Raw genomic sequence first — 12,131 nt, 5'->3', positions numbered from 1 at the left:
TGAGGGGACATGGGAAGTTGGCAGGCCAGCCCTACCCCCGTTCGGGGTGGTGGGGGCTGATCAGGGACCAGGCCAGCCAGCCAGGGGAAGGGACCGCAGGCGGTTGACAGGCCGGCCTCGCCCCCTGGTCGAACTCCCGGTGGAACTCCCAGTCCAGGGGACAATTTGCATATTAGCCTTTTATTATATGGGATGTTGTTGCTGCTGCTGTTTTTAATATATTCAACATTAATTTAATTAATAATTGTGTTTGTTTAGTGCTAAAATATATTTATATTACATGATTTAATAAGTGTAAATTTGTTACTTAACTTGAGCTTAATACTCTCCAGGTTCATTCATGCTATCACAAAAGGTAAGATTTCCTTCTTTTTCTCCGGCCAAGTAGTATTCCATTGTATAAAGGTACCATAGCTTTTTTATTCACTCATCTATTGATGGGCACCTGGACTGCTTTCAAATTTTGGCTATTGTAAATAACATTGCAATGTGCATATATATTTTTTCAAATCAGTATTTCAGGTTTCTTTGGATGTATTCTCAGAAGTGGAATCATTGGGTCATAAGGCAGTTTTATTTTTAATTTTTTGAGGAAACTCCATAGTGGCTGCACCAATCAGCACCCACCAAAACTCTTAAATATGGAAAATATACATATGTATAGATACATGCAATGAAGTTATTAGTAACAGAATAAAAATAAATTTAAATTAAACTAAATGTCCAAAATTAAATGAATAGCTGAGAACATTTTTGATAATCATGTGATATGAAAATATGTAGTTATTAAAAATGAATCCATAAGGCATTAATAACAACAGTGGAAAATGCTGTGTCAAAAAAGATACAAAATTAAAAATGAAATATGATATTAAATTAGAAGAGATACAAAAGCTTTCTTAATTCAGAAGGAAATGGAGCTTCTTTGAGGAACTTTACTGCTCTGAGCTAGGTTACTGTACTTCCCTGAGTACAAGTTTTCTCATGGAAAGTGGGACTAACTATCCTATTAGATGGCTCCGATAATTTGGGAAAAAAGTGAAAATTAAATAGCACATAGTAGTTCATCAATAAATAGTGATAGTTCTGTTTATTATTGTGTTATTCAACATCTCTGTTGCAACAACCAGAAGAAAAACATTGAAATGCTTGCTGCCTTGGGAGCTGGAAAAATGGGTGTACATTTTCTCTGTTCCCTGCTTTTCTGCATTCCAAAAGTTATCTGTAATGGGGAAATATTATTTTATGATATTAAATAAAATCTTAAATATTCCTTTTACAGTATATGTGAATATGCTACTCACTATATATATGAGCAGGTGTCAGATGGTAACCTAACTACAGACAGAATAATTCAATGGTCTAGTCATTTGAACACACCTGCATTCTCCTGATAGATCAACCATATTGCTCATCTTTATAGGTATGAGTCACAGTTTTGTTGGTATTTTTCTTGAAACAAATTGGTATAATATAGAAAAGTAATCAATTAAGGCCATTATAATCTATTTAAATGTGAGAAAAATGTATTCAAAATGTCTCAAAAAAGTAGTGCAACCAAATTTCAATAAAAGACAGCTAAGATAAGGACACGATTGCAACAACTGCTACTTTTTAAATTTACTTACTTATGTATATGAACACATAGCACTGATTATGTGTGAGACCTTGTTCTAAGAACTTTGCACATATGTACTGTTTTTAATATATTGTATTAAATTACTATTATTCTCATGTTTACTAGAACCTAGGATGTAGATACTATTATTATCTCCAGTTAAAAGATGAGGAAACTGAGGCTTAAGGAAGTTAACTATCTTGCACATACAATTAGTAAATTGTAGGGCTGAGACTTAAACCCAGGCAATTGGGTTCACAAGGTCATACCATTAATAATAAGCTGAACTTCCTCATACTATAAAATATTTTAAATTTTAGAATTAAAATAGCCACCATTGCTCCTTTACATTGCATATGTTTAAGCTTTTTTCTTGAGTTCCTATAACAACATTAAGAACCAAAGGATCTAGAATAGATTTTCTTTTTTTAAAGTTCTGCTTAAGTGTCCAATAACCAAATTTGAAATTTGTACACATGATGAATAATTACTTGTAAGAAAACTAGTGTTAACACTTGTATTAATTTCCTGCTTGGTGGATTAGATAACTTTAAATAAGATTTCTAACCTTTATTTTTTTAATTTGTGAAATATATATTTCAATTTTATAGCACTGAATGTCATGTGTTATTAAAATATATTATTTTGCCATGCACCTCACATTAATTCACCAGAAAACAGGAGCTATTGTTATTGTACTTGTGTTAATGCTGAGCTTGGTCACCATTTTCATTGTTGTAATTTTACACTTGGTAATAAAATGGTCATCTTTTTTATTTTTCCCTGGCATGGGAAGTGTTACTCCACAGAGGCACATCACAGGATGGATAATGGCTGTTATATGCTCAGTGATACTTACAATGGGAGAAAGTAGAATGTTCTCTGATCATTCTCAGAATTGGAAACCGGCTGAATTTCACTTAGGAAATAGCAAGTTCTCATTATAGGTGACATTCTCTAAAAGTATATAATGACTAGAGTATCTGCCCTGAATTCTTGGAATATATCTTAAATGAGATCCACAATAGTAAAAACTTCCCTATTTTGTGCAAAGTGGAGAGGTCACATATAAATCATTTTTTAAGTTAAGATGTCAAGAAGATCTCTCCTCAACCTATTGAATTGCATTGAATGTCTCACTTACTTTTTATATATGTGAAAATATTGAAAAGCTGGAAAGTATCATGTTCCTTCCCATCCTATGAATTCGTGAGGGGTCATGTTAAAGTGGGAAAATCAGACAGTCAGTTAATAAATGAAATACATTGATCCTATTTTGAAGGAGGGGAATGATGTAATACATAGACCCAGGCCATTTTTTCATGGTCCGATTTATTTAAACTGCTTTCAACATAAAAGTTACAGTTCCTACAAAATCCTGAACAGCCTAGGGAATAAAATCTATGTATCTATATATTAAAAGCCTAAGCGACCAAACGATGGAACGACTGAACAACAAACGGACAAACGACAGGTCAACTGGTTGCTATGACATGCACTGACCACCAGGGGGCAGACACTCAACACAGGAGCTGACCCCTGGTGGTCAGTGCACTCCCACAGCCAACCTCCCGTGGCCAGCCAACCTCCTGCAGCCCCTCTCGCCCCCCGCCCCAGCTGGCCAACCTCCCACGGTCCCTCCCCCCGGCCAGCCGCCTGCCCCCTCCATCCACCCTGATCACCAGCCAGGCTGAGGGACCCCAGCCATGCACAAATTCGTACACCCGGCCTCTAGTATGTACATATTTTGCCTTTATAAAAATAAAAACTGATCCTGTCTTGTAAGTGTTTGTACTCCACATACTGGTGGTTTATTACTAGGTTCTCCTCCATGCTGAAGTGAGTTTATAGAGAATATCTTTTTTCATTATACCAGTGGCCAATTGATGGTCAGACTCATTATTTCTTGACTAATTTCAATTTAGTTAAATCCAATATATTTATGGAACACCTCTTAAGTACAACAATGATAATCTTTATTTCCTCTGTGATATCCTCATACTTTGCAGGTTCATAGGGTGAAAGGAGTACAGGAGTTAAGGGTGATAAGGAAGCATTAAATGATTGCTCACATATTCCAGGGTATGTAGAAACTCCCATGTGACAAAGAAGGATCAATTATATATGAAAATTGAAACTGAGAAATTGAAAGTATCTGGGAAGAGACCTAGATTCAATCAGACTACATCAGAGATATGGAACAGAAGCTTTTATAGATGAGGACATTTTGATGATGGAAATAGTATCAAGGGAGAATAAAGACCAAGTACCCAAGAATGATGAAGAATAACCATGGAATTTATAGACCATAGAGGTGGGTATTTTTAGTCAAGTCTAGCAGGAGATAATATAACATGAATTCAAATAAGGCTTGAAGTATGTTCCATAAAACAGAAATACCAGTGAAGTGGAAGATCTGCTTAATCTACACTGAAAGAGGGAGAAAGGGAGAAAATGTACCCTCTGCAGGAAAGAGCTAGTCAACTAAGAATCCTATGTCTCACATAAAAATATGCTAATGAGTAAAGAACATTATTTGCATTGGAGTAAGTTTTCCATAAGTTATGACACATATCATAATGGGGAAGCATCAGGCAAGAGGTATAAAAATATGAGCTGAAGTTACACCAAATGGCCATGGCATCCCAGAAAAAAAAGAGAGAGAAAAGAAAAAGAAATGTGAGACAGATTTAAGATCAAAGATGAAGTGGAGGAAATAAAATCACAAAACCAATATGAAGATCACTATTGCACCAAAATGTGGAATACATGGGGCGAGGTAGCAGACAAGTTCATGTGACCCCAATTCTCTTAAAATGGATAAACTCAAGCAGGTGATTTATCCTTTCTCTTGCTCACACCTTTCTTTCTTCTCCCAATATACTACACAGTGACTGCTTGGGGGCTAACACAAGTGTGTCCTGGGTGTTTTCCTCTAATTTACTAATCATCCTGAGGTAAGAGATTCAAACTTCCCAAAGTATCTTTTATTGAGGCAATAGCAATGACTAAAAATGTGGAGAGTTGGTGTAAAACCCTTAATTTCTAATTTACTTGTTCATTTATTTATTAAATTGATCGGGGTGACATTGGTCAACATGAACATATATGTTTCAGGTGTGGGTTTCTATGTTAGAAGATCTGTATATTGCACCGTGTATCCACCACCCAGGGTCACATCTTCTCCTGTCACCTTATATTAGGACCCCCTTCTCCCACCACCCCCTTTCCTCTGGTAACCAACACGCTGTTGTTTTTGTTCATGAGTTTCAGTATTATGAGTGAAATCATATGTAAAACTCTTAATTTCTAAGATTCCTCTATATCTATGTGAAATAAAAAGGGAAAGAGCCGAAACCGGTTTAGCTCAGTGGATAGAGCGTCAGCCTGCGGACTGAAAGGTCTCAGGTTCGATTCCGGTCAAGGGCACGTACCTTGGTTGCGGGCACATCCCCAGTAGGGGGTGTGCAGGAGGCAGCTGATCAATGTTTCTCTCTCATCGATGTTTCTAACTCTCTACCTCTCTCCCTTCCTCTCTGTAAGAAATCAATAAAAATATATTTAAAAAAATAAAAAGGGAAAGAAAAAAAAAATCCTGAACTCATTAAAATAAAGGCTTGAACCACTCTCATCCTACAATATACATAAAATATTAATAACTGTTAACTTAGAAAAGCTATTTTACAGTTCAAATATTATATGATGGAGGTGAAAATACTTTCTGGGTGGTTAATTTATAACAATCACTTACCCTGTGGCTGACGACTAGGATGGTATATCTGAAGGTCAAATGGCTGTGCGCTGGTTTTCTGAATCACACTGACATTCTGCCCTGTCCACTTATTGGCTTTGGACAACGTGTTGGTCCTCCAGTCAGTCCAGTAGACCTCACTCCCATACAGAGACACAGCAAAGGGATGAGAAAGGTATTCGTGACCACGGATGATTTCTATCATTCCCGTTCCATCATAGAGGGCTGAATAAATAGCATCTGACCTACAGAAAGGTAAATACATCAGTCGTTTATCAAAACTCACTCAAATAATATAGTGATGTGATTTTATTTCTTAGATAAATGATGAAAATACTTTTGTGAGCCTGTATCTAATTTGTGCCAGGAAAAAAAGCCAGCATAACAAAAAACAAACAAAAGCCACCAATTGCTAGAAAATCACCATTATAATAAAACCAAACAAAAATCACAACCTATTTCAATGTGTGTATACATCATGCATGGATATTAGAAAACATTTTGGATTTGTAAATGTCATCTGAGGAAGGTAACAGAAAATACAGAACAAAGATTATTTTTTAAACCTGGCATCTGTCCAAACTATCCTTTTTTCAAAGTGGTCCACAGTTAGTCCATTAGGCCAAGCCCCTGTTTTCATGTCTTTGTAGATGGTTTTTCTTCCAGCACCACTCATCGAGGCAGATTCAATGCGAGGAAAATTGGCATCCCAATCTGTCCAGAAGAGAATTCTGAAGAAGAAGAAAATGCTATTGTTTCAGTTGCTCATTTCACAAATATTTTTTTAATGCCTACTATATACTAGGCACTGGCTAGGTAAACAGACACAAGAGGAAAATGGATGCATTGTCTACCCCCTGGGGGTTTAGAGTCCAGTGGAGGAGACAGACTAAATAAACACATGAATACATAAATATGTGATTAGAGCTTCTAAATATTTTGAAGAAAGTTTGGTATTAGAACAGCAGGTGAATAACCTACTTAGAGACGGCGGTAAATGGAAAATGCACTTAGAGGAGGTAATAGTCACACAGAAAGATGAGGAGGGCAGGATAAGAGCATGCCAAGGAAAATAAACAGCAGATATAAAGGCAGTAATGGGGGAGAGGGGTGTGGTCAACTTGAACAGAAATAAGGCCAATGTATCAGAACTACGGTGAGTGAGGAGCAAAGGAAAAGACAATAAAGTTGAGGGTGATTTTATGGGTCTTGTGGGATAAGGCAATTATTTGGAATTTTATTGAAAGGGAATATGAAGCACAATTAAGCAGAGAAACATGATATTATATATAACTAGATTATAGTGAGACAAGGGTATGCTATGTCAGGTGGTTATTTCAAAAGATTAGTCAAAGATGATAGTGGTTTGGATGGAGTATGGTGGTAACATGATGAAAAATAAGTGGATTCAAAAGACATTTTGAAGGTAGAATTGCCAGGCCTAGCTGATGATTGAATGTAGGGTCTGAGGTAGAGAATGGAATCATAGGTTTTTCTTGTTTTAGCAAACTCAGAGTGAGAATAGGGAGAGGGCATGCAAGAAATCCATTGAATGATATGGGAAAAATGAGGAGGAACAGATTTTAAGAGCTGGTAATTGAGTGTGGGTGGTGTGGACAGCAATCACAAATTTAGTTTTGATTTTTTGATGGTGAGATTTAAAGGCAGCAAGAAAGACATGTCCAGGCATCTGTATGGTATGCCAGGGAGAATGTCAGAGAAGAAGTCATGAGTGTGGAAGTCATCAGCATGGAGATGGTATTTAGATTCACACGAGTGGAAAAGATCATGTAACAGAGGATCAAAAATAAAAAGAGAAGGAAATCATGTACATTGATATATACAAATATGTGATTGTTACAATACATGTTTTTAAGTTAAAGACCATTACTTTTTGTTTAACCAAATACTAAGTATAACTCTAGAAATTCATGGTACAGAAACAGTTCCTCCACACAATAGGCATTCAGTGCTATGTGTCATAGATTTTATTTTTAAAGCTGTCACATAATGGATGGTTTATGTTTAATCAACAGTGGCCTAAACTGCTTAAATACGTTTCTATAGTTTTTATATAACATGGGTACATAGCAGTTCCACAATCATTACAACAGCTAATATTGGTTTGAGTGCTTACTACATGCTACCTACTATTTTTAGCTTTATAGAAATTATCTCATTTCCTTCACCCTGAGGCCATGGCTAGTTATCAGTGTTTTACAGATGAGAAAACTAGCTTAGAGAAGTTAAATCACTTGATCAGGGTTACATAGCTAGCAAGTGACAGATGGAGATGGGGAACTAGACAATCTAATTTATATCCTTATTCATTTTTAAATATATATACATATGATATATATTTAAATATATTAATATGTAATATATACATATATTATTGATTTAAGAGAGGGAGAGAGAGACAGAAACATCAATAATGAGAGAGAATCATTGATTGGCTGCCTCTTGCATGCCCCACATTGGGGATTGGGCCTGCAACCCAGGGATGTATCCTTACTGGGAACTGTGACCTCCTGGTTCATAGGTCATCGCTCAACCACTGAGCCATGCTGGCCTGGCCGGGCTATGTTCTTAGGCTTTTAACATCTAACTCTTTAATGTCATTAAATAAAATAACGAGGGGAAAACATCTAGTACAGGGTGAGAGCATGGCTAGTTGCTTTCTCTACTTTGGTAGTAGAGCCCAGTGGGTAGCATGGGGATTTGGTAAAGGAGGACACAAAGGACCAGAGGTAAACTGACAGTCCAGCAAACTTTCTTATTATTAGTTCTGAACACATTTTGGTGAGAAGTGGTAAAATAAATGGTAAAACAATGTGTTCTTTGTTATAATTACACATGTTTGCTATTTTTCAATTGTTCCATTGTTTTGATTGATCCTTATTTGATGGATTGCCTTGAAAAATAAAACAATACGCTGGAACAAAATTTAAAATCCAATTAAACCTATCTTGTTTTTTAAAAGTTATGATGTCTATATAAGGAAATGTTGAGTGATATAAAACTACTCATTTTGCTTTCAATTTTTGAGAAGCATTTTGTCTCTTTTAGAATATAAGAATTGCAAATTTGAAATGATTAGAGGGCAATTCAAAATGTTATATAATCAACTTAGTAAGTATATGTGCTAAAAGAGTGTGGTGAACAGTGAAGGAAGATATGGACCTTGACAGGAATGGAAGTTCAAGAAATGTTATTAAATTATGTGTCAATGCTGAATTATGGCAATGCATATGTTTTTCTGTCAGGCCAACTTGCAATCAAGGTTGGGATCTGTCACTCCAGCATAATTAATCTCAGACCCCATCATCTCTTCTGTAAATGATAAAGTATAACAGTCATAATTGTTGGGATCATTTCATGAGGTGATAGATATAAATAATTTATTGAACAAGATGGCTAGCACATAAAAAGTAGTTGTGTTTGTATAAGCATAAACATGCACATATTCATAGAGAATATTTTAAAAGATAAAACTCAGTCTCTCCAAACTGTTAAAGAAATGAGGAATTATAAGTAATGCTAATGTCAATGTTTAAGTGTTTCAGGAGCGTGTATGTGAACACAGATTCACTTTATAAAGTAACCATCAGTCAAAGCCATGAGAAAAGAATTCAGAGGAGTAGGTCATAAGATTTGGTTTATATCATAGAATGAATCTCAAATAATGTGTTCATATATTTTTTTAATAAATTTAATTTCATGGGTAGCTTTAGGAGTTTCCACAACCCTGGTGGTGGGACCATATGCACAAAACAACATCCAAATTATTCATTGTTTAACCACCAAATATTTGAATAAATTAAGTAAACTGTTGTGAAATAAAAGTAAACATTATTATACCAGGACAATGTATTTATATTGAAGTTTTGTGAAGGAAGTGAGGGAGTTTATTATGCAATTCCTTTTAATTTGTGTATTTGCACATTTTTATAATAAAGATTTAAAAGTGAGAATAACTAAAAATTAAATACATAGATAACTTTTTTAAAATGTAGTAGATGACATTTAGAAAATCTTCCTGTTGGGAATTTTTTTTTTGGCGAGACTAATGCTTAAAGATAGAATTGTTTTGTGTGAAAAAAAATACTAATCTAGAAATATAAGCATAAACTAACTTATAAGCAACATATAAACAGACAAAAATATGTATATAGATAAATATAGGTAGATACATAAAATATGTTTCCAGTTAAAATGGAACAAAAGTTAATTAATATGAAGCTGGTAGGCTATTTAATTAAGTAGTTAAAAGTCTTTTCTTGAAGACAATGAATATAAAATGAATTCTATGTTTCTCTTCCAATTTACTTTTCCATGAACACATCTTTTCAGTGACACAAGTTGTTGTTAGCTTTCCTTTAAACTTAGTATTCAAAAAATAATCCTACATAATAAAATGGTAATATGTAAATTACCATCACTCCGCTACGCCCACGATTGGGCCAGCAGGAGGCGCAGGGGGTGGGACTCAGGGTGGCCGGGGTAGCTGATTGGGCCAGCAGGACGCTGAGCTCGCGGCGCCACTGGCGCCACGAGCTCAGCGTCTGTGCCATGGCTGCCGGAGGCTTTCGGAAGGCCTGGTGCACCGGCGGACAGCCGGCCAGCTCCCCCGCGATCAAAGGCCAAAGCGGGGGACCTGGCCGGCTGTCTGCGCTGGCGCAAGGCCTTTCGAAAGCCTCCGCAGCGCCGGAGGCTTTCGGAAGGCCTGGGGCACCCGCGGACAGCCGGCCAGGTCCCCCGCGATCAAAGGCCAAAGCGGGGGACCTGGCCGGCTGTCTGCTCCGGCACAAGGCCTTTCGGAAAGCCTCCGCAGCGCCGGAGGCTTTCGGAAGGCCTGGGGCACCCGCGGACAGCCAGCCCGCCCGCTGGTGCACCAGGTGCATGATTAAATCATGCACTGGGCCTCTAGTATTTAAAATAAAAACAATAGCATATAGCACCCATCAAATTTATGGTGACATTTTGATAAACAAGGTAAAGTAGAGAGACTTTGCAAATTTGAAAAAAAAAAAAAGTAAAAATAATCCCTAAAATAAGCACAGTGAATCTGAGAGTCACAGGTACTCCGAGTACCTGTGGATAAGACACCACCAGGTCTAGACAAATGGAGTTCCAGTGTCTCCCTTATAACTTTCTACCTGAAAAAAATCTGCCTTATGTGTGTGTGGCAACTCCAACATACATAACAGCAGCCCTGCAAATCTGCGTGCTCTGTGTGTAACTTTACCAAAAAAGGTACTGTAGACTTGTAAACAGATGTTTCCAGTGGACTAAAGAAAATATGGCTTGGGACAATTTTCAGCACTCTAAAATGAGTGAGCCCTTCATTTTTTTTTACCAAATATAGCCACATTAAATAGTTCTCCTGTCCTGGTCACTATGACCCTAATCTTTCATCAATTGTAGTGGGAAATTTCCAACACTTATTATAAAATAACATGTTCTAGAATTAGTTCCCCTAAAAGTATTCTTAATCTTGCCATACATCAGTTTACAATCAATTTAAAAAGTTGATTTCAAGGATCATTGTTTCATAAAATTCTAGGCACTCTTGTGTATATTCTACAGAGTGGTATTTCAAGAGAATATTTTTCCCACATTACTTTCTTTTTATTATTAAAATGTATTAGCATTTCAATGATTGCACTATTGCTTCACATATACAAAGACTGAATATCCTTTTATATAGGACATATGGAAATGTTCAGCCACATTGCTTTTAAAAAAGAGACTGTAGTCTACTGACTCTACAGTTCCTGCATTCATGGGTTACTTAGTCTGTATCAGGATTAAATTAGGCCAATAGACCATGAACAAATTGTACCATCACAGGCATGAAAAGGCCATTATCATCTCTCAGGCTGTAGAAGGTGAAAATAAATGATCTTGGCAAAGAAGGAGGTTACTTATCTATACTGTAGGTCTACTTAAACCACCGATGCCTTTATTAGTTTTGTTTAAGAACACTCCCAGATAAAATTAAAATTTTATTTAGATGTCTTATTAATCTTCACAATTATTATATCTGCTTTCAGCAATTTCAATTGTTATAGCAGAGTCCGGTTATTCTGACAAAGGAAAACTAAATGCCTGCAGCAGACAGGAAGACGCCACACAGTTACACAAGAATAAAAGCAACGGAAGTGAGTGCTGCTTGATGTATTCTGAAGTCCCTGGTGCTTGTTACTCCCTAATAATATACTTGATGCTTAAAGAGATTAATGTACTCATTCAGGTCACCTTAGAAATAAGAATATTCCCTTAAAGTGGAATCACCGAAAAAATGTCTCCTCCCTAGGACCCCCAATTTACCACCTTGGAATAACTTGTCACTTGAGATACTGAGTCAAACTCAGAATACTGCAAAGCTTTAGCATGATGAGAAATATGCCTTATAATGTAAAATAAAGACCAGTGGATTCTATGCTTAGGACGCAGAGTAGTCGATTAAGAACATTTCTTTTTTGGTATCTGTAAAATAGGTCACAAAGACCTTCGTTGCTATAGGAACTTTATGTGATGTAAATGTGTTTTATGGGGCTAATGTTATAGCCTTTTTTTTTCCTCAGCTGTGCTGAGGAAGCAAAGTGACTGGTTGCAACCTTTTTTTTTTCATTTTTACTGTAAACAAAATTTATAGTATTAGTTCTTCTTTTATTGCATAGTTCACATTTTAAGGTATTTCCTTGAGTTCCTATAAGTTAGATGTAAACAGTCTCTTCATATGTATGCAGTAATTTA

The 12,131-nt window shown here is 36.3% G+C and overlaps 1 protein-coding gene across 1 annotated transcript in view; it reads right to left on the bottom strand.

The window, feature by feature from the left end:
• Window positions 1-12,131, bottom strand: part of LRP1B (LDL receptor related protein 1B) — a 1,721,287-nt gene that overhangs the window by 588,621 nt on the left and 1,120,535 nt on the right. The window contains exons 26-27 of the mRNA XM_079782447.1: window positions 5,936-6,100; window positions 5,370-5,614 (exon numbers count right to left, since the gene is read on the bottom strand). Coding sequence (XP_079638573.1) covers window positions 5,370-5,614; window positions 5,936-6,100 — 410 coding nt within the window. The remainder of the gene's footprint in view (window positions 1-5,369; window positions 5,615-5,935; window positions 6,101-12,131) is intronic.

Source organism: Cnephaeus nilssonii (genome assembly GCF_951640355.1).
Source record: "Cnephaeus nilssonii genome assembly, chromosome: 10".
NCBI lineage: Eukaryota > Metazoa > Chordata > Mammalia > Chiroptera > Vespertilionidae > Cnephaeus > Cnephaeus nilssonii.
This window is presented reverse-complemented; position numbering and strand designations above follow the sequence as displayed.